The sequence below is a fragment of the Pleurodeles waltl genome, chromosome 11 (assembly GCF_031143425.1).
Source record: "Pleurodeles waltl isolate 20211129_DDA chromosome 11, aPleWal1.hap1.20221129, whole genome shotgun sequence".
Taxonomy (NCBI): domain Eukaryota; kingdom Metazoa; phylum Chordata; class Amphibia; order Caudata; family Salamandridae; genus Pleurodeles; species Pleurodeles waltl.
The window spans coordinates 432131996-432159479 of record NC_090450.1 but is presented as its reverse complement, the minus strand read 5'-3'; the positions used below and the strand labels follow the sequence as shown (position 1 = coordinate 432159479).

Here is a 27484-nt window from a genome sequence, read left to right as displayed (position 1 = left end):
CCCCTCTTGTTCAAGTGCTATCAGTGCTCCATTTCCTGGCAACTGGCTCCTTCCAAGTGATAGTGGGGGGCTTGGCAGCAGGAATGTCTCAGCCAGTATTCTCAATAGTGCTGGCCAGAGTGTTGTCTGCCCTGATTAAACACAGGTGCAGCTACATCGTTTTCCCCAGGTGGAGGATTTGGCCACAGTGAAAGCTGATTTCTATGCAATGGGACATATCCCCAACATTATTGGGGCTATTGATGGAAAACATATTGCATTTGTCCCCCCTGCAAAATGAACAGGTGTTCAGAAATCGAAAGAGCTTTCACTCCGTGAATGTGGAGATGGTGTGCCTGGTGGATCAGTACATCTCCCACGTCAATGCAAAGTATCCTGGATCTGTGCATGATGCCTTGATCCTGAGGAATAGCAGCATCCCAAATGTGATGGTTCAACTCCAGAGTCACAGGGTGTGGCTAATAGGTGAGCCCTGGTTCCCACCCAGTAGGTGTTGGTGTATGGGTATGGTGTGGGCCCTAAGGGTTAGTATGTGGCTAACAGTTGTCCATTGACATTTGCAGGTGACTCTGGTTACCCCAACCTCTCATGGCTACTGACCCCTGTGAGGAATCCCAGGACAAGGGCAGAGAAACGTTACAATGAGGCACATGGGCGAACAAGAAGGATTATAGAGAGTACCTTTGGCCTCCTGAAGGCCAGGTTTCATGGCCTCCATCTAACAGGTGGATCCTTGTACTACTTACCCAAGAAGGTCTACCAGATCATTGTGGCTTGGTGTATGTTGCACAACCTTGCCTTGCGTCGCTAGGTGACTTTTCTGCAGGAGGAGGAGGCTGGAGATGGCTGTGTGGTAGCAGTGGTCCCTGTGGACAGTGAAGATGAGGAGGCAGAGTATGAGGATGAGGACAACAGAAATCCAATAATTCAGCAATGCTTCCAATGACACACAGATTGTGTAAATTCACATTTAATTGACAGTTTTGTGTTTGACTTTGTCACTGGTAGGCTGTTTTTCCCACTTCTATGGCCACTCACTCTACCCTTTGGCATCTCTATTTGCAGATATTTGTGCCCCACTATCTCTCCTGGTGTGTTGACTACAGCCAACTACAGGTCTTTCCTATGTATACATTACTGTACAGTTGAATTGCAATGTTTAAACCTGGATAAACGAATACATACCTAAATAATTTAACATACTCCATACTTGTATTTTTTCAAAAGATGTTTATTTAAGTGCTAAGAAGTAGAGGGGGTAGTGGAATGGGCTGGGTTGATGATGGAGGAAAGTCCAGGATAGAGTCCAGTCTATTTGTATCACAGGTGCATTGTCCAAGGGGACATAGGAAGGGTAGCAATGGCAGTTCAAGGTGGACAGGGTGACAGAGTGGGACACAAGGGTGACAATCAGGAGAGCCTTATTTCCTGGCAGGGGTCTTGGCAATAGTCTCTGGCTTCTGCCTGGATCGCAGGTAACGTTTACGGGGTGGTCCTCCTTCTGCAGGGGAGGGGTGCTGGTGGCCTGTTGGTCCTGTGGCGGGGCCTCCTGTCCACTAGCGGCAGCGGAGGTGGAGGGCTGTTCATCGGTTTGGCTAGTGTCAGGGGTCTGGTGGTGTGCCACTGCCTCCCTCATAGTGTTGGCCATGTCTGCCAGCACCCCTGCAATGGAGACCAGGGTGGTGTTGATGTCCTTCAAGTGCTCCCTGATCCCCAGGTCCCTCCTGCAGCCGAATGTTCTCCTTCAACTTGTCTAGTATCTGGCCCAGCATATCCTGGGAATGCTGGTATGCTCCCCGGATTGTGGTGAGTGCCTCCTGGAGAGTTGGTTCCTTGGGCCTGTCCTCCCCCTGTCGCACAGCAGACCTCCCAGCTTCCCTGTTGTCCTGTGCCTCTGTCCCCTGAACTCTGTGCCCACTGCCACTGACCCCAGGTCCTTGATCGTCCTGTGTTTGTGGGGTGGCCTGGGTTTCCTGTAGTGGTGGACACACTGCTGGTTGACGTGTCCTGGGGACAGTGGTATGGGCCCGCTGGGTGGGTTCTGTGGTGGTGTTTCCTGAGGGGGGAGGCTCTGTGGTGGTGTGTGACTGTGCCTGGGTAACCAACCGTCCGGAGATCCCTGATGGGCCAGGTTGGTCATCCAGATCCAGGCGATCAGAGCTGCTGTCATCACTATGGGCCTCTTCTGTGGGGGGGATGTTGCTGGCACATCTTCTCCAGTGACATTGGCTGGGGTACCTGTGGGGATGTGAAGGGAGTGTTATTGTTTTTGCGTGTGACATATTGTGCATGGGTGTGTTGCCCTCTATGGTTGTTGTTGCCCTGGCAAATTTGCCTTTGTGTGAGTTGCTATTTGGTTGGCTAGGTGATTCTCTCCAGTGTGCATGCAGTGGTGAAAGGTATCCATGCAGGTCTGTGAGGGGTGTCCATGCATTGGTGTGACATGCAAGGCTTGGTATTGGGATGAGTGGGTTGTGATGGTGGGGTATGTGGGAGGTGGTGAAGTGATGGCAGTGAGGGTAAGGGTGGGGGTTTGTGATAGCATGCAGATGTGGGGGTGATAGTAATAGAGATTTGACTTACCAGAGTCTAGTCCTCCTCCTACTCCTACCAGGCCCTCAGGATAAATGATTGCCAAGACTTGCTACTCCCATGTTGTTAGTTGTGGGGGAGGAGGTGGGGTCCACTGCCAGTCCTCTGTACAGCTAGTTGGTGTCTTGCTGTCACAGAACGCACCTTCCCCGTAGGTCGTTCCACCTCTTCCTGATGTTGTCCCTTGTTCTAGGGTGCGGTCCCACGGCGTTGACCCTGTCCACGATTTTCTGCTATAGCTCCATCTTCCTAGCCATGGATGTCTGCTGCACCTGTGATCCAAATAGCTGTGGCTCTACCCAGATGATTTCCTCCACCATGGCCCTTAGCTCCTCCTCTGAGAACCTGGGGTGCAAATGGGTGTATTGTGAGTGGTGTGGGTGAGGGTGTGTGAGGTGATGTGTTGGGGTGTGTGATGTAAGGTGCGTGGATGGTGTAAAGGTGATGGTGTCATGTGCTCTGGTTGTGTGGGTCCTCTTGCTGTCTCTCTCTGTTGGCAATTATTTCTAGTCATAAAGGAATGTGGGTGGTGTGGTGGGTGTTTTATAGTGGTGTGGGTGTGGTGTGTGTATGGGTGTCAGGCGTATGTAGTTTGAATTGTCTAATGTGATGTAGTTTTGTTTGAGTGTGTGTATTTTGAGAGCAGCGGTATGTAACGCCAATGGTTTACCGCCACTGAATGTCTGCAGCGGTGATTCGTGGGTCATAATGTGATGGGCGTTGTTCTGTTGGTGGAACAGTGTGGGTTTGGATACTGCCAGTTTATCACTGACCTTTGGGCTGGCGAACTTGTGTGTGTGGCTGTATAGTGACGGATTGGTATGTGTGTGTCATAATATGGTTGGCCGTTATCCGCCGCGGTGGCGTTCTGTTGGCAGCAGTCGGCATGGCGGTAAGTGGGATTTACCGCCAATGTCATAATGATGGCCTGTGTTCCTTTCTAAAACCTGCTTGTTCCACAAGAAGTATGGAATTTTCCTCGACTCAAGAGGTTAAATGCGAGAGAATACTTTTTGCAAAAATCTTACCAGTTGCGCCCAACAATGCAATTTGATGATAATTTATGGGTAAAGATTCATCTCCCTTTCATATAGGGGGACTATAACATTCCCAGTCCAGGAAGGCAGAACTCTACCTTGTAAATAACAAAAATGGAAGACTGGATAGAAAATTCTAGCCCAGAGCTGAGGCTTATGTTTAACTATTGCCATAGGGACCTCATATGGACCCATAGCTCCAGATGTCCGCATTGACCTTATGAGCCCCTTGATGTCAGTAACTGATAGAGAGCAGACGTTGTCCAATTCCATTCTATTACTTGTACTCAGGTTCAATTCCCACTACTCTGTGTCCTGATTTTCTGCATATAGTGCAAGTAAATACTCCCTCCAATCTGCCTCGGCTATCGGAGGGGCAGTTGAAGATTTCCGATTCCCGCACACTTCAGAGATGATAGACCAAAATTCCCTCAATGCAATCCACTTTTGTTCAGCCTCCTCCTTCCTTATACCTAACTTCAATCTCACTTTTCTTCTCTTTAATAGCGTTATTCTTCTACCCTTATCCTTAGATTCCCATTCACACTGTCTCCTTACTAGTTTATTGATTTCTCTATTCAACATTAAAACCAATAGCCTTACTTTCTTTTGAGGAGGCTTAGTGCACGTAGGCTAGTTGCTTTGAATTATGTCTCCCATAAATTCTGTAAAATAGTTTAACACATCCCCAGTCCATTCATCAATATGACTCACTGACCTTTCAAGAAATTCTTTCACAGATAGTATTTTCTCAGGTGTCCAATAAATTTGACCAGATTTCTCATTAAAGTTAATATCCTGGCCCTTAAAATTCCAAGACTCTATCGGAGAAAAATTAGCGATATGCTAAGAATCTTATGATCACTAAACAGGGTATCAATAGTTATCATATCTTCCACTAGTTGGGCAATAGCATAGGAGGCCAAGAAATAGTCAATATTAGAGCTATTCTGTAGAGATTTGTGAGTAAGGCCTGCAGGCGAATCCAAACAGAAACACCCATTTAGGATGGTACAACAGAGGTTCCACAAACCTTTCAATAGAATATACCCCCTTTTATCCATCCTGATTTTAGGAGGAAATACGATGGAAGGGATATTAAAGGCTGATTCCCTCTCTGTATCACAAAAATCAAAAGAGATAGATTAGAGATTTTGCTGGTTAGATCCTCCACTATCAATACCTCATGTGCTCTTTCATGTGGATTTGAACAGATGGCAGAGATATGGTTAAGCATATGTAATAAAACTGAATCATGGACTTTATCTGGCAGAATATAGGCGTTTACTATTAGTTAGAGGATTGTCAAACCATTTTCCAGTATTGGGTACACTCTCATTATCTGAAAAAGATTTGAGGGGACTGACAAACTAACAAAATCCCATTTATGTTTATTGCTTAACAACATCACAAAAGCCCCTTTTGCGTGCCCTTTTTTAGAGGGCTGTGCCTTTTGGCAAAGTACAGAGTACCCAGGACAGGTGAAGTCAGATATACTCCAAGTCTCTTGGATGCAAATTAAGTCAGCCTGTAGAGACCAAATATGATCTAAAATTTTGAAATGGTTTCCTATTCCTGCGACATTCCAAGAGGCCACTGAAAAATTAAGTTTAATGGCCAGGTTGTAAAATCTTTCCCTTCACCCAAGTGCTGTTTAAAGCCCCCGCAAACCAACTCCAATTTTCTTGTTTGGTACCTAAATAATATGGAGGGACATCTTCCACAATCTTCACCACTCTTTCTCTGTGTAAAAGGGAGATTTCACCTTTTCCTGGGAGGAAGAAATAGGGTCACATGCATGATGGAGACTACTTTCATTCAAGCATTGTACTATGGGGGATTGCTGCCTGTCAAAGAAAATGTCCTTTTCCCATACTGGGACCACATCTATGCCTCTATGCTGTAGCTGCTCACAATTAACTAAGATCAAATTTAAAACAGTTTCATAAATAAAATATATTTTGGGGGTCATTCTGTCTGACCGCCGGGGCCAGGGTCGGCGGGAGCACCGCTGACAGGCCGGCGGTGCCCCGCAGGGCATTCTGACCGCGGCGGTTCGACCGCGGTCAGATGCGGAAAACCAGCGGTCTCCCGCCGGTTTTCCGCTGCCCTTGTGAATCCTCTATGGCGGCGGAGCGCGCTCCGCCGCCATGGGGATTCTGACACCCCCTACCGCCATCCTGTTCCTGGCGGGTCTCCCGCCAGGAACAGGATGGCGGTAGGGGGTGCCGCGAGGCCCCTGGGGGCCCCTGCAGTGCCCATGCCAATGGCATGGGCACTGCAGGGGCCCCCGTAAGAGGGCCCCACTTTGTATTTCAGTGTCTGCTATGCAGACACTGATATACGCGACGGGTGCCACTGCACCCGTCGCACCTTCCCACTCCGCCGGCTCAGTTCTGAGCCGGCGTCCTCGTGGGAAGGATGATTTGCCCTGGGCTGGCGGGCGGCCTTTTGGCGGTCGCCCGCCAGCCCAGGGCAAATCCCAAAATACCCTCAGCGGTCTTTCGACCGCGGAGCAGTATTTTGGTGGGGGAAGTCTGGCGGGCGGCCTCCGCCGCCCGCCAGACTCAGAATCACCCGCTTTGTCTTTATCACTCCTATGCTTTGATCAAGAAACACCCGAGAAATGTCACCACTATCTATTAATTTTAACTCCTCTATGTCTGAAAAAGATAAGATTACAAGAAAAAGATTCAAACATAGATTCAGATCAAATAGGGCACAAAACTCTAAATAAACAGGGGGCTCCGTAAACCATTAAGTAACTTCCTACCCACTGTTTACCTCCCCACTTATATAAGGATCAGATGTGGAGTTCAATACCATTGCATTTGATTTCACATTACAAAATGCGTCGGCACAATGGTTTAAGTTAGTCACGCCCCTCATTGTATCAGATGGATTATTTTGTTGTGACCCCCCCAGCGGGGCAAAGTCTTGTTCTTCCTTTGGATGAGGAGATCCAACAGTTCCAAAGTCTTTGGGGGTTATTCTAACTTTGGAGGAGTGTTAATCCGTCCCAAAAGTGACGGTAAAGTGACGGATATACCACCAGCCGTATTACGAGTTCCATAGGATATAGTGGACTCGTAATACGGCTGGTGGTAAATCCGTCACTTTTGGGACGGATTAACACCTCCTCCAAAGTTAGAATAACCCCCTTTGTGTCTATCCTTCATTCAGGATGGTTTATATTCTTCCCTGCAGGAAACAGTTCCTACAGGAACCATGTCCTCGAACTCAACCTTTTTTTTTTTTTAGAGATTTGTCGATTCCCCTTTTTCAACACCTTTTTTCTGTTTTTCTTAGCATTTTTTCTCTCCTTGGCAGCTTTGGCTGCTGAAATCCCATTGTGCTCCACTCTCAAAGATTCAGGGTATACTTTAGGGAACAAGAGAAAGATAGGAAAAGGGGCCACCAGTGACTTTGGCTCATCTTTCAGGACAGCAGGTTCTGGGACAGCAGAAGCTAACTTACTCGAAGAAAGGGGGCTGGAAAAAAACACACTCTCTTGGTTGCAGGGATCCTGTATATTCAGGGATTTCAGACGAACTTGTGATTTGCTCACCTGAGTTCCTTGTTCAAGAAAAATAGACTGATTAAATAGATTCACAGACGGGCAAGAGTCCAAGGGAAACAAAGATGGACTAGGACCGAGGCACCCCAATTTTAGATGTGCATCCTTTGCAGCTGTTAATATTTTGATATTCTTTTGATCTAGGAGGACTTTCAGTATGGATAACAATATGTTTTAGGTATGATATGAGTTGTTTACAGATTTTTTTAAAAGTGCCAAAATAGAAAATAAAACCCTCTCAGGACATTTAATAGACTCCGAAATCTCTATATCTTGATCTGGAAGGCCCCTGGGAAGGTTCTCAGGAGTCAAAAGGTCTGGCATTAAGGAAGGCAATTGCGGGGAAAGTGAATGATCAGTTGGTGTACTACAAAACAGCCTTAAACTGGGGGAGCTAATTTTGATTTTGCCTTCATAAGGAGTAATCAGACAACTAGCCGAAGCAATCCTTGAACTATGGAAGCCATAGATGCCTTTCAAGTCAATGTCGGAGGGGGGTAAAATCCCCTTCTCCAGAAAAGGAGACCTTGTTGGCTGAGGGTGAGATGTTGTTCACAAAGGCCCCCCAGAGAGGGGGGCACTCTCACCACAGGATTTAAGTCCACATCCTTTCCTTGGTGTCCACATGGTTTTCGGCAAAGCCGCGTATTTCTTTACACACCGGTTCATCAAAAGCTCCCTTTCGAAAAAAGGGAGGATGGAATTTGTGCTCTTTAGGTCGAGCGTTAGCGTTCGGCCTGCTGTATACTAAAGTATACAATAGAGTGAGTTCCAGTGTTTTGATTTGTTAGTTGCAGTGTCTTTCAAAAATCCTTGCTTGCTAGTGGTCAGTTCTGCCTCATTGTCCAGCCTTTTTTCACTTTGGAGCAGCACAAATTACTGTGTAATTACGCTATGTCCTGTTTATCTCTTCTGTAAGGGACATTTTTATGGCATTTGCCTGTTTCACCTCAACAGTGTGGATGCTTGTTCAGTTCCTCCTCCCCACCAGCTCCCTCTGCAAACATAATAAAAACAGAGGGGGGCTTTTCCAGGGCCAGCTCGCTCTCGCTCTCTTCCTCTTGTTATTTTCAGTCGGTCTGGCAATAAAAGTCCAGTCAGTAATTTACAACGCTAAGAGCTCTAACTCGAGCAAACACGACACAATTGCACTCCAAATGCTTGTTTATATTGAGGGGGGATTTTAAGCTTGTGTTTTACTTGCCCTCTTCGTAGACGGTGCGTGCTAAGATCGCTTCATCTTGTTCGGCATCACGTTTAACTTTCACTTTTATGGCTGCGCCAGGTTTGTCCTTGTAGGATGCCACGAGGCCACCCAGTCAGTCATTCGCAAACTTTACTTCTAGTACCTCTCGAGGCGTGTAATCTGCTGGGATTCAAAGGTTTCCACGCAGTACAAATGTTTTAGTTTTCCTGAAGTCGTCGTACTTAGGAAGATTCTCATCTCCAGCGATTGTATTTTCCAGACCTGTGTTCCTGGATCCTATGTCCGCACTCCAGCATGTGAAGTTAGTCATTTGCAGCAGCTGTAACATGTGAAATTGGTGTGGTGCTCAGCTATGTAGATTTGAACATTCAAACTTACACCATTCTTTAAAAATTTAGTGTAATGGCATATTTATTTTGTTACATCCGCACCCATATTCACACTGTACGTGCGATTGTATGTCTTTACCAGGTGCACATATTTTTGTAGCCTAAACATTATTTCTTTCTAAAATGTCAATTTTTTCTTTCCGTCCTCGGTTTTTTATCCCGTCTCCTAAGTCCTCCCTTTCTTTCCATCCACTATCTGTCTTTTGATCTCTGTGGTTCTCTTCCCCTTCTTTATGCATTTCCAATGCTGGTTTAGTTACCTTTTTTTGGCTCACTAGCATGCATGCAGGAACATTTTGTTAAAAATCCGCTGTTTTGCCACCATCGATTAAGATGCCTTGGGAAGCGTATGGCCTATGCCAAAATCAGAGGGCAAAGAGTGCATGACACGCCAAATGGTTATATATGAAAAGTGTGCTGTCGACAAAGGTGGAGTGGCAGCTATTTTCCACAAGGTGGCAGGGCAGAGCTGCGATAGCTATTCTGGATCTGGTCTATGCTCCGGGATGCTGATTCGATAACTGCCTCATTTTATTATAAATCCAAACAGCTTGTGGTCTACAATGCTATTTCTTATTTTATCAAACAGCGCACCTCTGCGTCCACGGCATTGGAGATGTAATGTATCATGAAGCCAGACAGTGCAGGCAGTAATATTTTCTTAAAGCGCGCCATCATCTCATCAGGGTTAGTAAGCGCAATACAGGGAGTGCAGAATTATTAGGCAAATGAGTATTTTGACCACATCATCCTCTTTATGCATGTTGTCTTACTCCAAGCTGTATAGGCTCGAAAGCCTACTATCAATTAAGCATATTAGGTGATGTGCATCTCTGTAATGAGAAGGGGTGTGGTCTAATGACATCAACACCCTATATCAGGTGTGCATAATTATTAGGCAACTTCCTTTCCTTTGGCAAAATGGGTCAAAAGAAGGACTTGACAGGCTCAGAAAAGTCAAAAATAGTGAGATATCTTGCAGAGGGATGCAGCACTCTTAAAATTGCAAAACTTCTGAAGCGTGATCATCGAACAATCAAGCGTTTCATTCAAAATAGTCAACAGGGTCGCAAGAAGCGTGTGGAAAAACCAAGGCGCAAAATAACTGCCCATGAACTGAGAAAAGTCAAGCGTGCAGCTGCCACGATGCCATTTGCCACCAGTTTGGCCATATTTCAGAGCTGCAACATCACTGGAGTGCCCAAAAGCACAAGTTGTGCAATACTCAGAGACATGGCCAAGGTAAGAAAGGCTGAAAGACGACCACCACTGAACAAGACACACAAGCTGAAACGTCAAGACTGGGCCAAGAAATATCTCAAGACTGATTTTTCTAAGGTTTTATGGACTGATGAAATGAGAGTGAGTCTTGATGGGCCAGATGGATGGGCCCGTGGCTGGATTGGTAAAGGGCAGAGAGCTCCAGTCCGACTCAGACGCCAGCAAGGTGGAGGTGGAGTACTGGTTTGGGCTGGTATCATCAAAGATGAGCTTGTGGGGCCTTTTCGGGTTGAGGATGGAGTCAAGCTCAACTCCCAGTCCTACTGCCAGTTCCTGGAAGACACCTTCTTCAAGCAGTGGTACAGGAAGAAGTCTGCATCCTTCAAGAAAAACATGATTTTCATGCAGGACAATGCTCCATCACACGCGTCCAAGTACTCCACAGCGTGGCTGGCAAGAAAGGGTATAAAAGAAGGAAATCTAATGACATGGCCTCCTTGTTCACCTGATCTGAACCCCATTGAGAACCTGTGGTCCATCATCAAATGTGAGATTTACAAGGAGGGAAAACAGTACACCTCTCTGAACAGTGTCTGGGAGGCTGTGGTTGCTGCTGCACGCAATGTTGATGGTGAACAGATCAAAACACTGACAGAATCCATGGATGGCAGGCTTTTGAGTGTCCTTGCAAAGAAAGGTGGCTATATTGGTCACTGATTTGTTTTTGTTTTGTTTTTGAATGTCAGAAATGTATATTTGTGAATGTTGAGATGTTATATTGGTTTCACTGGTAATAATAAATAATTGAAATGGGTATATATTTGTTTTTTGTTAAGTTGCCTAATAATTATGCACACCTGATATAGGGTGTTGATGTCATTAGACCACACCCCTTCTCATTACAGAGATGCACATCACCTAATATGCTTAATTGGTAGTAGGCTTTCGAGCCTATACAGCTTGGAGTAAGACAACATGCATAAAGAGGATGATGTGGTCAAAATACTCATTTGCCTAATAATTCTGCACTCCCTGTATAAATGTAGTGACATTAACATAGAATTTCATTACTCGTTGTCATCAAGGATGCAATACTTCAGTTTTCGACTTTCATTTAGGCACCTCGTGAATTCTGGTTGTTGCAGTTTACATTTATATAGGCTGGATTAAATTGTTGTACAGTAAGACAATGGCAAACACTCCCCTCTACTTGCCCCATCTTCGCTTGCCAAAAGTCTACACGGTGTGAAACCTCCTGCTCACACTCAGATCTTTCAGTTTTCCTACTTCCATGTGTGGTAAGCTATCCTGTACGAGCATTTTCCTTAGCTGTTTAGCCCAAATCCAGGGCAATAGGTGTTTACAGCAAAGGAAATACCTGGATTTAGGGCCACCCTTACCCCATGTTATCACAGACACAGTTGCCAGTCCTGAAATTTAAGCCCACCTGTCACATAAACTGGCATTTTTTTGTCTGACTTCAGACTAATCCATTGAGTGTTGGGACTGGCCGGTCAAGGGCCACCTTTTTTAGAGGTCCCTGGCGGGTCACACGGTCCAGAGCCAACTGTTCTCTTGGAAAAGCTTTTTTCAACACTGGCTCCTAGCTATCCGTAATTAGTGTGCGCACGAATCCACAAAAGTTTCTCAAACTTTGAGTACTCATCACAAAACCAATAAAATATTAGTGATGGTCTCAAAGTTCTATAGGAACTGAGCTTTCACTTGGCTACACATTGCTGGCAAATAGCCGGCACAATACACTTCTACAGCACTCACATGAAAAAGCTGAGTAAGGTATGCACTTGAGTACAAAATACAAATACCCCCTTGAACCTTGTGATGACCAAAATTCAGGATCACTGTAAATAAAACCTTTGCAGAAATATTGCCACAGAATAAAGCAAAGTGCGACTGCAGGGAGATGTATGTGGGGAATAATGGATACTCCATTTAATGTCTTGCCACAGACCATCATCTATGTTTTGGTAGAACTGAGAACATGAATCTTTTTTAGGGTGGAGCGCATAAGCGCTCTGGCCTGTTGTAATCTCTCTGTGGGATTTTAACCATGCACACTATTGATATTCATTCTTTGTTGTGCTGGTCCTAAATGCTTCATTTTTATTGGTGCAGTTTGTGAAATGTCCCTTTTTTGTGTGCTGAGTTCCCTCCCAGGCAATTTCACTAACTGAAGATTTTTGTTGGCGATCACACTACGTCAAGCTTCCTCCTCCGGTTTCGGGTTGCCTTTCATTCAATCCTTTCTAGACATTCACCCAGGGAGCCAATAAATCTCACGCTCATGCTCATGGCGGCCGTGGTGGTTTGAATTGACTTGCCTCTGTCAACTGTTTTACTTTTCATTTTCAATTTATGTGGCTAGAAAAGTCTGGTTAGGAATTTACAACGCTAATAGCTCCAACTCCAGCAAGCTCAAGACCCAATTGCATTGCAAATGCTTGTTATGTTTAGGTGTGGAATTCCCTTATTTCTTAGGGGACTAGACTTGGTCCGTTTACAAGCCTGAATAAGAAAAGTCCTGCTCGCTCTTGGGTGTTTGACTATCATCCTTGCAAATAGTGAGGGCTTCCTCGCCCTTAACCAGTTCCTTAATAAGTAAGGCACTTGAGGGCTAGCCCACAATCGTTGGAAAAATGTAACAAGTATTAAGCAATTTAAGTCACCCTTCAATCACCTTTTTCCGAAGAAGCACCCCCTCAGATCTCCAATCTCAAAGAGCACCTGAAAGGCCTTAGGGCAGCAATTAACAGCAACTGACGGGGTAGCCCTCCTGGGAAGAGCAAGCCACACTAACCTAATGTCAGCCGCTTCCGCTCCTCCTAAGGGGGCCACAACCCAAACTTTTCCTTCTCCAGCAATAGGGAAAGAAGTCCCCAACATTACAAGGGTAGGGGCATCAAGTCAGAGCAAATGGGGCTCTACTAAGAACACTTCTAACAGTACGTTCTCACAATGAAGCAGTGTATCTGAATAATAAGGGACATTCTTCACATCTCTGCTCTCCACCATCAAGAGCCCCAAAATCTCTCAACAGTGACTTCTCCCAGGTGCGCTCCTCAACCAACCAATGCAGAGCATGTTGTATTTGGGCAACCAAGTAGTATTGCTCTAGATCACCTACTGCCAGACCTCCCTCCTCCAACAGTAGTGTCATGCGAACCCTAGCCACTGTACTCCGCCCCTGCCCAGATCAGAGTTGTCAGAAGAGAGTTCAGCCTATGAAAGACAGCCCAGGGCAGCATATCAAAAGAACGCTGGATAATGTAGAGGCAGAAATACCATCTTCACGACAGTCACATGGCCAATGAGAGGCAGCGGAAGGGAAGTCCAGAATCACACTGATAAGTGCAGTTCCTCAATTACCCTCTCTATGTTGCATTGTTTGCGCCTTTGTGGGGTTTGGATGACAACCATCCCCAGACAGCGAAAGGAGTTCAGCTTCTCTTGAAGGGGCACCTCCAGCGATTCCCCAGCTCTGAAGTTAGCTCGAGTCCCTAATAGGAACACAAGGGACTTTCCATGATTAAGGAGGAGGCCTGATATGCTCCCAAAAGCAGTTAAATACACCGAAAGGACAGGCAGTGACCATTGAGAAGACGATAGGGAAAAAAGAGTATCATCTGCATAAAAGGACACCCCCCTCTCCTATACCTCAACCGGCCATATGTTGCCGTAACTGAACCCCAAGAGGCTCTAGCTCAACAGCAAAGCAGAAGGGGGACAGACGACATCAATAGAGATACCCAGGAACAGAAGTGGGGTCCAAAACACATAGCCTTTCAACACTTGTATGAGATATTGCTACCTAAATGTTTCAAAAGCTTCAGCTATGTCTATTGACACCACAGCTAGTTCTTTATCACGTTCCTCCTCCTCATATAACACATGTATCAGTCGAAACAGGTTCATGGAGGTACTGCAACCCGACATAAATCTGCATTGGTTTGCATGAATCAGTCAAGTAATGACCGGATGCAGCCGAACAGCAAGCATCTTACAAAGTAGCTTGGTGTCTGTATTAATCATCGTAAGTGGCCTATCTGCCGAGGGATCTGACTGGTCCCCTCTGGTCTTCAACAGAATGGTAATACAGCCCTATCTCATAAACTCTGAAAGGAAGCCCCCCGTGCCTCTATGTATACCTCTACTAAACGCTGTGTAAGCACAGATGAATAGGTCTGATAGAAGTTGGCAGTGAAGCCATCGCAACCCGGTGCCTTTCCCCCTCTAATCACCCTAAGGCTGTGCAAATGTCCTCCAACAAGAGGGCTGCATCCATGTCCTGAGCCTCCAGGTCTCCCGGCAGTGGTAGCGGCAATGATGCCAAAAAGGCCTTAACTGGTGCCCCCAAAGCATGGTCACGGTATACCTGATCCAAAAGGGTGGCAATGTATCCATTACACCATCCTGTGTGTAAACCACCCTACCCTGCGGAGTACAAAGGTGCAAAATGACAGAGTGCGGGACCTCCCTGCGAAGGAGCCAGGCAAGCAGGCATCCGGATCTGCCCCTTTCCCTATTGAGAAGCTGGTGATACGATTTGAGTGTAAATTGCTCTGGTCGATCAATAACCTCTGTGACTTCTTGCATAATTGCAACGCATCTCAGTGCTCCTCCCCGCCATTGGGCATTTGGGCACAGTGTCATCCTCCTTCTGAATGAGCTCAGACTGTAAAGTGCACCACACCCAGCCAACAGGCCAATACAGCGGCTCCGGAGCACCACCTCCATGACCTCCCATTCGGTTGCCCAAGGCTGCGTGATGGATCCATTGAGTTTGAGAAAGTTGTCTGCACTCTTGACAAGATTTCCCTCCTCTTGGGGTCCTGCAGAACCTCAGAGGATAGAGGTTTACCCCTACCCCAATGCAAATTCACAGTAAAACGGAGCATGATCGTACAAATAGCGGGTGAGATGCAACACATCAGAGCCCAGTGAAGCTGGCATAAGAATGCGGTCCAGTCGTTAAGGCCATAAGTGTTGACTAGGATCACCTCCTCCCCCTTAAGGCTGCCTTGAATTCAAATGTGCCTCTTGTCCACATCCGCCTCCATATATGTCAGGGCGAAAAGAACCCCAGACGCCCTCCATATAAGCACCCCAGGAGAAAATTTGAAATAATTAGCACAGTATGTCTGACCCTGCCAAGCCTTGCTTATTTTGGCCACCTCACTATCAGAGAGACGAGTCTCCTGCAAACATGCAATGTTCAACTTGCGTCTTTTAAGGAAAGAGTGCGCTTACGGTATCACTTTTTATACAATCCCAGCCCCCACACATTCCAAGTAAGGGGCCTAAATGTTCCTACAGCACACATTGCAAAATAACAACTGCTTGACAGATCCTAACGTCCCTCCTGTGAAATAATGGAAACAGCACCAACACAAAACCCTTTTTGGAGAACCCAGAGCCCCTCCACAAACAACGGGTGGAACTCCGCGGCTCAGGGTATGAGGCCACGCTCTGCATGCCGCAAAAAGCATCCTCTGGGTATCAGGTGATCCGAGAAGAAAACGATCCCTTAAAGGCTTTCAGAACAGGACGGGTTTGTTCAGCGAAAAAGAAGAATGCAGCTATATCCTAGATGGGTACAGGGAAACAGGATTATGAAGGATTTAAAAAGCGGGGACCAGAGTTCCATAAAGGCATATTTTTGCACAGTGAAAGTTCATCACACAAAAGCAAGAACCTCTTTGCCTGGTACAACTAATTCGAGCTAAAGCTGTTTTAAAAACAATTTAACTAATACAGCTTACAATATGTTTTTGCATCACATTATAGGCTGCATATTAGTGCTCCATTTATTCAACATATCTGCCACTTTCCTATCTATTCATGGAAAAGAGAAAGAGACCAAAGATGTCTGCTGTTTGGGAGACGGTAACGTCTTGCCCAAGTATTCAAAGAACATGACGTCTGTCGTGATTAAAGTATACTGTAAGCTACTTGGGAGTTCCGTGATCCATGAAAGGAACTCAACCTTCAGCTTTGCTCTTCTTCATGATCACTGAACTCCTCACCGACTTGCAATATTTTTACAACGCATGATAGAGGGTACTTTACCTCTTATATATTGTGGTGAAACTTGTGGCTGTTCTTCATGGAACTCCATAATCACTCCATAAGAGACAAAGGGGGTCATTCCGACCCTGGCGGTAAAAACCGCCAGGGCCATGACCGACGGAAAGCACCGCCAACAGGCTGGCGGTGCTTTCCTGCCCATCAGAAAAGGGGATCCGGCGGTTTCCCGCCGGATTACCCCTGGCTGGGCTGAATCTCCATGGCGGCGCTGCTTGCAGCACCGCCATGGAGATTCTGACCCCCTTCCCGCCATCCTGTTTCTGGCAGTTTTTACCGGGTGTCGTGGGGCCCCCTAACAGGGCCCCAGCATGATTTTCACTGTCTGCTTAGCACCAGTCGCACCCCTGCAACACCGCCGGCTCCATTCGGAGCCGGCTCCTGTGTTGCAGGGCCTTTCCCGCTGGGCCGGCGGGTGCTCCCTTGGCGGGCGCCAGCTGACCCAGCGGGAAAGTCAAAATGGCCCCCGCGGTCTTCTGACCGCGGAGCGGTCTTTTGACGGGGGAAGTTTGGCGGGCGGCAACCGCCGCCCGCCAAACTTGGAATGACCCCCAAAGTTTGTTTTTTAGAAAAGTTATGAATTTATTCTTTAACCATTTTTTAAATATTGTTGCCTGTGTGTAGCTTTAAATCATTCAACATGAAACGTAGTATACCGAAAAATCTATATATATGGTAAAACATGTGATATTAATTAAAAGTTTTAGAAGTGAGTGTAACATGAAAAATTAAAGCAGTATCGTTAACTAAATAACATTCTGCTCAAGCAACACAGAAATCAGAATCATACATGTAGGAAATATAAGTCAATGTGAAGGTTATAGTAATTACCCTTTGCACTAAATTAAGTGGAAAGCTCAGTTGTCCAAATTGGAGAATGACTGATAAGGCAGGCATTTGTCTGACATTTTGTTGACAAAGCATTATTTGTTCAAAATAGAATAAGGTATTTAAGGGCTACAATGGTTCCACCCAAGAGATAAGCTGACACTAAAACCTCCACAAAGAACACTCTCTTAGCAGCAAAAATGTTCTGTTCAGAAACATTGAGATTTGGGAGGCAAGGCGATTATTTATCTCATAAGTTATTTATTTAGTAAAATGTTGCTTTGGACTATTTTTTTTATGTTATGTGTATTTGTAAAGCGCTTGAGCACAGACAATGGTTTCTTGCGCTGTGTGTTGGTGATAGAGCAAAAGTTAGTAAAATAATAGAACTAAAGTTAGTAAATTGTCCCTCTGGTCCATTGTACATTAGAGAAACAGCTAAAAGTGAAGGGTTCTTGTAATGTGCACAACTCTACAATTTGCCATAAAAATGTATATGCAGTAGCTTTAAATAACTTTCGTAATTCGTACAATTATCGTGCAGCCCAATTTCAGATTGTGTAGAGGTTTAGGCTATATTAAAAAGCGCAAATTATGAAAATTACTTCTTTGAGAAATCTAGTGGATCTATTACTTGTAAACATCAACACTGGTTAGTATATCAGAGTGGCAAGATTTTAAATTAAAAAAACGTGATTTCGAGCAAATAAGTGGCAATGGAGCCTGCATCACTTGGTCTACTTTAAGGGGACACATAAAGTAGAGTTCACTCATGATGAAGCACCATCATGATGCAACAGGAAATATTGCAGGGCATATTTCTTACTACTCTATAAGCACACAAAGAATGGTATCTCCATAACTATGGTGTGAAGAAGGGATAATTTAGTTCACTTTATAAATTTAAATTATTAGTTGACGAAAATCTTACCTATTGTATTTGTTTCCATTAACAATGGTCCCTTATTTGTTATGGGTATACATAAACCGGTGATGTCCTAAACCTGTTTAAAATAGCTGCTAAATGCATAGAATAATAATTGTGTTAGGTATAGAGGTCAGTAAAGTGAGTATGATTTTCAGTTGGTAATTAACTATTTTGCCAACCTCAAGCACTTAGACACCTACGCCAAGGTATAAAGCACTATATAAATAAAAGGCAATAATGTGTTAATAATTACCCATAACTTTTTTGGACGTTTTCTGGACATAATATTTCTTCTGTTTCTTTTGTTTTATGAGAACTTGTAATATTCACGAATTTTGCTACAAACGTTTTTTTGTTGCCTGCCCTATGCTTGTTTGCACAAATGTCCACTGAGAATGCAGCACAGGACAATGAATTGAGTATCATACAGCTTTAGATTTTTATGAAGACCTCATACCAGCACATAACGTGAACAAGCCGAAAAATGGGACCACTCAGCCCCATTTTGGCACTGTCTTGTTTCAAGTCAACTTGCCCACAAACAGTGCCTGTGACAGAATGTACTAATGGAAAAGCTGGTACAAATGATTAATACCTACTAGAATTATCCAGGATTGAGGAGAAATATTATGAATGCTTCCCAAGAAAAAGGTTTGTCAACCTAAATTGTCACATTCTCTTAGTATCCTGTGAATAAAGTACTGCCATGCTGCATCTTATCTATGTATTGCTCTTCCCTTAACATGTAACAAGCCACTGTTTTCTAAACTTGATATAACATTTGTGACCCTCAAATGGGTATATTAATGCTTTACAGTCCATGTTGGCATTTAAATACATTTGTCATTGAAACAAGCTTTGCATTGAACAATTAACATTTTAAATCCAGTCCATCCTCTTTCCAGTGCCTACACGAAAGTACTAACTGCTTATAACAGTACTATTTTTGGGTTTTAGGGAGCAATTATTTAATTCAAAATCATACTGTGTAACTTTTTCTTTTTATTTCTTTTCATTACAGTTTATTTCAGCACTTGAGGAACTGAAGAGAGAAGACGTGGCATGGCTTTCTTCATAGTCCAACTCTATTCTGATGTTTACTCATTGAACTCGGCTTTTTGAACTCCTGGCGTTTTATTTTTGTGGGGCAATGGGAGGGCGGGATTTCCTGTATCAATCCATACAAATTTGATGTTGTTTGTTCAGTACTATGTTGTTTCTATAGAAAATTGTACCAGCTAAACACTGCCAGTTGCTACAACAAATCCCCATGATGCATGTCATTTTTCCTTCCCTAATATCCTCATGAAGTTTTTGTGTGAGGTAAACTCCGAGATATATGGTGCCGCTTTAGCCACATGCATAGACATGGCAACTTTGGAGGAATGCCAACAAGTTTTTCCTGTTTGTTGACATGTCGATTTGGACCAAATCCAGAGAGCATGTTGTTGAGTCACTGATTATAACAGACAATAGGGCAGTGATGATTACACTGATGTGTATATTGTGTCAAATCCATAAAATAGCGTTCCTTATTATTCAACATTATTAATGAACGATTATTCTGCAATGATGCAAAACAGGATTTTGGGATGATTATGGTCACTGTTTCTTGAGTACAGAGATAAGTAATGATTGACAAAACTGTTGCAGCACTCTCTCGCGTTTGTTTCATTTCAGGGAGATTTAAGAACAAATGGCAGTTTTATGATTGAGAATGTTATTTCCTCCAAGGTGACTTCTGTGTTTTAAGAGAGACGTAGGCTTTTATAAAATGTTAGGATTCCATTTATTTGGTTCCACTGTATTTTGTATATTACATGTCAGGGTTAGGCTTTAGCAATCAGATTATTGAAGACAGCACAATTATCATGCAATTGTACCAGATTTGCAAGTTGCTATATCTAACTATAGCATTAATTTTCCCTTTGTGGATGGAGTCACTGGCTGTGGGCAGAGCTAAAGCCACAATACCTAATTGTGACTGCGAAAAGCGGCCTAATACTTAAATGTGTATGGGCCTAAATGCCCAATAACTGAATACGGGCCTCGCCAAAATTACAATAACTAACCATATGATGGTTAAGTACTTTACACACTAGAAAATCTAATTTTTGGAGGACAAAGATGCACCTTTTTCAGTTTGCTGTTCTGTACACAAAGATGAGTTTGACAATATCAAACTATACCGAGAATAATTAGCCAAGCAGTGGTACCATTCATCAAACGTTAAAAGATGATGGAAGTGACATGCCTAAAAAAAAAAAAACACCAAACTAATATCTTTGAAAGCCTAGTAGTTAGATGAAATCATAGGGTTTCCAAAGTAGCCCACAGTGATTGCAGGTAGCATCAGCTACCCCTGAAAGGAACTTCCTATTATTTAAAGTGGAAAAAGGCCCTTTTTTTTGTCATACTAATTGCACATGAATATTTGTACACAAATATTCCTCTAAATATTCATATCATATTTTATTCCCATTCTAGATGTTTGGTGCCAATTCACAAAGGCACATGACATTGTAAAAGATTACAGTTGGAGTGCTACTTTACATACACCAAAATACTTTTGTGATTGGGACCCATTATTTCCTTCACTACTGAGACAGACGATTGTCTTCTCCCCAGGAAGCCTCCTATACGAACCTTACAGCAGACTTCATTATGTCCCGGAGGAGTACCTAGTGATAGTAGATATTGCACTATTGTGAATAGTCTGAGACACTGTGCCTCACTCTCCCACCCTTTGCTTTCGTCAAGACAGATATCTAGATTTTAGATTGTGGAAGTGAAGTTGGCATGGCAATAGTGTTTACAAACAAAAAAGATTTGTTCTGGAATCAGAGTGTCCCTGTACTTTCAGGTTCAGGAGGGTTTGACCCATGCCAGATTTTCATGATACTCACATAAGATGTATAAGTGTACTGTAAAATACTTTGTCAGTGGTTATCTTGAACACCTTGAATGGATCTAGCCCACCAGACACGCACTGAAGACCCTGCCTCTAGAACAAGGAACAGGCAACAGGATGGGAGCTACAATCAAGAGTCAATGGAGCCCTTATCTTCTTTTCCTGTTCTTGGACCTTAAGCTAAGTTGCTCACCAGCCCCTTGCTAAATTCAAGGTATCATTTAGCGTTGTTTCAGCCAAGTAGTTACTCATCCCTCAATGCATCTAGTGGTTGCTGACAATCTATGGATGCTATAAGCATGTGATTAATCACTTGGTCAGTCTTGTACAGTGGCAGATACAAGTTCCATCTCATAACAGTAGCATAGACCACAGTAGCATGTTGTCTACCCTGGATGTCTCTACTCTTCATACAGAATTTTCATAATTGACAGTTTCGTAGCTGAGCCAAATTTTACCACAGAATGGCAGATTCTTCTTCCTTCATTTTTCATCATTTGAAAATGCCTATTTCCATACGTTTTTAATGTTACTTTCCAGTTTGTAACATATCATACACGTGTCTGATAAGAGGCCCATAAAAATACACATTAAAGGGTAATTAAAAATCAGGCTATTAAAAAAAGGGTGGTAACATATAATCCTCAGAAAAGTAATGTTAATGTAATTTTCGCCATAAGTGTATTTTGCACCACCAGATCCTCTGCCTTAGAAAGTGTCATTGCCAAGTAATTCAATTGCCACCAGAGCTATCCCCACCCAGGGTAATACCATTGCCATGTCAAATTGCAATAGTAATTTGTTCAGCAGAGAAACTAATCTTACAAAAGAAACTAATGGCCGTATTGAGAATTTTACAGATGGGATACCCCACGTTAGCTTATCTGCCATATTGGAAGTGCCAGAAAGTAAAATGCATTTTTATATAGCAGACGGGATATGTGCTATAATTGTGACAGAGGGCCTGATTCTAACTTTGGAGGACGGTGTTAAACCGTCCCAAAAGTGGCGGATATACCACCTACCGTATTACGAGTTCCATAGGATATAATGGACTCGTAATACAGTAGGTGGCATATCCGCCACTTTTGGGACGGTTTAACACCGTCCTCCAAAGTTAGAATCAGGCCCAGAGTATCCTATCCACCAAGCTATAAATAAGGGCTTACATTACCATTGTTTTTTGGAAGACCATGTGTTACCACCCTTCAATAGATTGTTTTTTCTATTCACTGTAGTAAAAAACCTTACTATTTGCTATTTAGTAATAAAGACAGCCAGCATAGCTGTTTTTCCTTCTGACCCTTTCCCATGCTGATAACATGAGATAATCATTTTATTTGATCTTAAGTTGATTTCCGTGAGAAGCTAGTCAGTATAGTATTTTATGAATCTATGAATATAAGTAAATATAACATAGTTTATGTGTGCACTAGTATAACTTTGTTTTTCATTGCATCTCAGCGTATGGGTTTGCAGGTGTCTCTTCGTCAACCTTTGTGCATACTAAAACACTCTTTCCAAACAGTAGTTCATAGTGTGGTGTGTGTAAGGATGGGTAGGATGGGGAAGACATAAGCACCCCATACTGCTGAATGAACACCATTAACAACCAACACAAAAGTAAAATGATTTCCAGGTAGGAGGTGTGCATCTCTTTCCCTTACACTATTTAGCTGTAGATAGTGGACATGTTAAAGGAATTGTGTAGGAAAGCTTCACCTGTTAAGAGCAGCAGGTAATGATATAGTCAGGTGGCAGGGACAGCTTTCACAATTAATCGTGTGGAAAAAAAAGGACTGCTGTCTAGCACCACATCTCAGTACAAATGCTACTGCAGACCTCCACTTTCTATTGTCCCCACAGATTCATGACCTCCTTGGGAAGTCTCCTGGGCTTGGTGGAATGATGTACTGTCAGACTGAAGGCTGACCTGCATGAATTACTATGCTGGACCATAGCAGTGTCTGATATCTCCCAATATTCTATGGCCTCCTTTCTGCTGGTGGCTGCACGCCTTTTTTAAAGTCCTCCTGTAAGAGGCCAAGTTGAAGTCTGATTGGTTAATACTGATGGATATGGACTCTGGAACCATCAGTGTGAGTTGGGGGTGTGATTGCAGTTTCTTGCTGTCCCTGAGTCTGCATTCACTGCTTTTTGTCCCTGTCTGCTTCTCTTTGTACTCTTGCACCACCATGTTAATTTGAGGAGCAGCAGACTTGACAGGTTGTGTTGGTGAAAATAACCTACCAAGAAGGTTTTATTAGAGTCTAACTGTCTGGGGCTAATTTGCAAACCACATCATCTTCTGGGCATTTTATGAATTAGCTCACATTTTCACAACAAGGAGCATCATTTGTCTTAATCTTATCTGGTTGGTATCCTGCCCTGGATTCCACTTCACTTACTGTCTTTCCTTTAAGAATCTAGGTGTTAGGTATACTGGGCAATTAAAGTGCTTCCTTTGAACTGAGCTGGATAGCTTTTTGGGTCAATTATCTAACACTCTATTTTTTCTACAATGAGCTGATTTCATCAATTGAAAATGTATGAGTCTTAGGCATCCCAAAACACGATCAGAAAGCCTCTTCTTTTGTCAAAAGGATCATTACATAACCCTTAGTCTGAAAAATCAGTGATGTGTATGATCTAAATCATAACGTTTCTGCAAATACTTCAGTACAGTTGCTTATATATCACTTCAGTTGTCAATTATTAACTTTTTTTTTTAAAGGGTGCATTAATGAGTGGTAAAACGTGTTACTATGTAGTTTACTCAAATATATCTCCTCAGTTTCCAAACCCTACGGTAACTATTATTATATGCTGTAAAAGAAAGACTTTTTAGTGACTTATTTTATTTTTATGAATTCTTTACAGAATTTAGCAAAATCAGTCAAATCACATACAAATTCATATTTCAGAAGAAAACTTTTACATTTACAAACATGAAGAATACAATCACAACAATTCTACATATGAGCATTGAAAATCACCTTTGTCATATATAGTTCATAATGCCCCTACCAAGAGAACAAACATTCGTTTACGGTATATGCAGTCTAGTGGTGGATCATGATCACCTAGAATGCATGAGATTTTATATCTGTAGAGAGCCAACTAAGTTTTGGCTCCTCACGCAATTCTTACAGGCCTTGCTCAGTACACTAAGTACAGCGCAGTATTAATCAGAGAGGTACATAGCCGGATTTCAGCATGGAATTTCTGAAGACATGAGAACAAAGCCTTGTAAATTCCACCTCAATTAAAAGGTACATAGATTCTGTCTCATTTTTACACCCCAAGAAAGGATTTGCTGAATTCCAACCAGTCTCATACATCTCTCTTGATTTGTACCGCACCTCCACAGTCACGAAAAGAAAATTGTGAGTAAACATTTAGCAAGTAAAGACAATTCCCCTGAAGAAAGTTTCCTCTGAATCAATGTTAGAATTGTTACAATACAGGCTAGACTATTTAGTACTACTTTGCATTTTCTATGTAAAAAGCTAGAATGAAATCTGATATAGCACTAGAGCCAATCAGCAAATAAACAGATTTATTCTCCTCCATATGTGCCCCCTACAAAAAGTGTGGACAAAGCAGTTTGACATGCTCACAAGAGTAGTTCTCCTGAAGCAGCTATGAAATCGCTTTGGATTTAGACTAGTTAAAACCTCGAAGTAAATCAATTTGAGCTGCCTTCACTTTAATATTGGGCCTTGTTCTTGGCTCAGAAGCCTAATTTAGGGGCCACAAACTAACAGCAGTTACATCTTCTGCAGAAAGCACTAACCACCGGTAACATACTCTGCAATCGGCAATAGCAGTGGGCAATAACACTTAATTAGCCACCCATTAATTGGAAAACAATGTCCGTCATTACTTGGCTAAATCCTACAGTAATACTCAGATGTCATGTCTATGAAGATAATTGAGTGGCATGGGTTTTGTTCTTTTGTGGGTATGAGAGATATTTTCTTTGCTTACCAAATATGCACCTTCCTGCTGGAAAGTAAAACTTTCACCAGAGTTGGTAAAATGGCACTGAGTGCACGGGTGGCAGGCAACTTTAATCTGAAACAGGGCCACCATAGTGCATGAAATGGCAACTTCACATTTCCCTAACAGAAGCTTCCAATATTCTATTAGTATTAGACAAGGGCATTTTGCCCGAGATAGCAAGTTAATGTTGTTTTGGTGACAAGATGAAGATGATCACAGTTAATGTAAATTTGACTTCCTGTCTTTATGGGGCCACAGCCTGAGACCTGCCTATGGTGGAATTGCCCAACACGCCATGAACTTTAGGATGAACACCAAACTGTACAGCAGGCACACCTGCCTGCAGAGTTAGGCTCAATACCCATGTCTGATACACCAAGGAGAGGCAAAGAGAATCAAAACATTTCTTGAAGAAATAAACCAATTATCATTGCTTCTGTCAATATTTCAGTGTCAATAGATCAGAATGAACATTGGACCTTCATGTGAGCCCACATGAGAGCAGCCTTTCCTGCAAAACAGGTATTCTTCCACTCCTACCCACTGATGCAGGTATCATTTCACTTCTGTCCTAGTCTTCCCTAGTGGTGATGCATTTTAGCGTTAAACCATAATATAACAGTGCCCTCACGCATATTTTATTCACTACGGCTGTAGCACACCAACAATTTAAAAACAAGGCAGAATTAAAATGCCAACTTAAAAAGAGTAGGACACCATTTTTAAGGACGTAATATTTTTAAAGAGGAATGTGTTTAAATCTACAGTTATGGACATTAATGAGAGGTAGCCACTGTTGCCTGTCGTTTTCTCTTATGATATTGTATTGTTGGGAGCTACGTTGAAGACATAATAAAGGGAGGGGGCCAATAATGGTTAGTATAGACCTTTTGCTCCAACATTCCAATGTCTGTCTTCATGTTTCTGGCAGTTTAATTTAGAGCATTCTACCTCTAGTGACTGAAATGTTCTATCTAAACCAGTTAGAGGACTGTTAACAACCAGTATGGTTCTTGGCTGTGACCTGTAGGCCTCTCAAAGCTACTTTATGTATTGTAGTTTTCCCAGCCTTGCTTTCCCTTTAGCTCCTCCGCAGCAAATAGGAAGAAATAGAATGGCTAACTGTGGGACAAGCTACCCCGGGCATTTTGGTGAATTGAATTCCATAACTGCTGCCCAACGCCACTAGTGAAAGTTGAAATATTAGCCAATTTGAAGTTAAACTCTGTAATCGTGGACCTAGTATGCTATATTACTGGTATTGTACATGTGATCGCTGTGTATTGCTCCCTACCTTTCCAGTGAGTGGTTTTAAGTCTCGTGTATCCCAGTTGCACTGATGTGAAAGTTCACTTAGTCTGGTACTTACAATGTTCTCCCGGGAATATCAGCATCAGATATTTCTAGTATGTTAATAGTGCCTGGACATAGATGTACCTACAGTTTCTACTCCAGATTTCTGTTTTCCTCAGAAGTGACATGCATTCCAAAACAGTCAAATTGTTGCAGGGAAAGTGGGAATTTAGCATTAACATAAGGCATTCTCCGAAGAAAGGTGTTGAGGCACTAATATTACGGCAGAAATATCTGGCACTTGATTACTTCATAGTAAGATGCACCGTTCCTTCGGATTGCAGAGGTGCACTGTTTGTCTCACTGACATTTAGCCTAGGAATTGTTGGCGGACGGTGGGAAGAACTGAAAAGTCTAATGAATTCTGAAGTGGAATACATTTTTCCAGCAGATTAAAAATCAAATTTCATGTTCTTTAACTCTTCGTTCAAGTAGAATGCCAAGTGACTCATGAAAGTTTCTGGTTTTTGTAAATTCAAGCTCTCCTGGACCTTGGCGAAATTTAAAGGTTAGAGTGTACGCCGCTTGTAAGCCATCAAACTACTTCTACCACATCCGCTTTGGTTTTGCGAATAGTCCTGATACTTTTAATACTTGCAAACTGCTGAATATCATAAATCCTATTTGACATCACATTTCAGTGCCAGGAGTAAGACATAGCCTAGGTGTCGTCAACATACATTTCCCGAATGCAGGGTTTGTGATCTGTGCCTCTCAAACATTCCAGCCAACAGACGCCTGACGTAGAGTTAGCTCTTCTTACAAAGTTGCTGTTGAGACCAATACCGTTGTTCAAGTGCTTTACCTGGAGGTCGTCGAAGCTCCATTCCAAAAGGTGACATGTCAGGGTTTTGCATGCAAGACGTTTCCCTTTCTGTCACGTTTTTGATGCTACAATTGTGTCATTGTTTACAACGTTTGATAACTGGTAATTTTTTCACGTGTGTACAAGTGATTTCTGAAGTGTTTGATACGTTTTCAAATTCCCTGTCTACATTTGTAACTTATGTTTGCGCAAATAAAGTTTTGTTTAAGAAAACTGCTTCCATGTCAAGGTGTTTTCTCCAGAATTTTTATCTTGCTAACAACCACCCAGGCCCTATAGGAAGTTCCAGGTGTAAAGGACTGAGGGGCATATTTACAAGCCCCTTGTGCCTCCGGTGCATCGCTTTTTTATTGAAGCTCCAGCAGAGTGCAGACCAATATCTACGAAGCCACTTTGCTTGGTTTTTCATGGCCTTGTAGATATGGCATAAGGCAACGCAGCGCAATTAGCTGTGTTTCCTATCGGTGCATCAGGGGGGCATTCCATGGGCGTTGTGGATGTTTTTCCC

General features: G+C 43.2%; 1 protein-coding gene across 1 annotated transcript in view; it reads left to right on the top strand.

The window, feature by feature from the left end:
- Positions 1–27193, top strand: part of LOC138265773 (vesicle-associated membrane protein 1-like) — a 330957-nt gene extending 303764 nt beyond the window's left edge. Inside the window, exon 5 of the mRNA XM_069213794.1 lies at positions 18903–27193. Within this exon, the coding sequence (XP_069069895.1) occupies positions 18903–18919 (17 nt within the window). The 3' untranslated portion in view covers positions 18920–27193. The remainder of the gene's footprint in view (positions 1–18902) is intronic.
- The last annotated feature ends 291 nt before the right edge of the window (positions 27194–27484 follow it).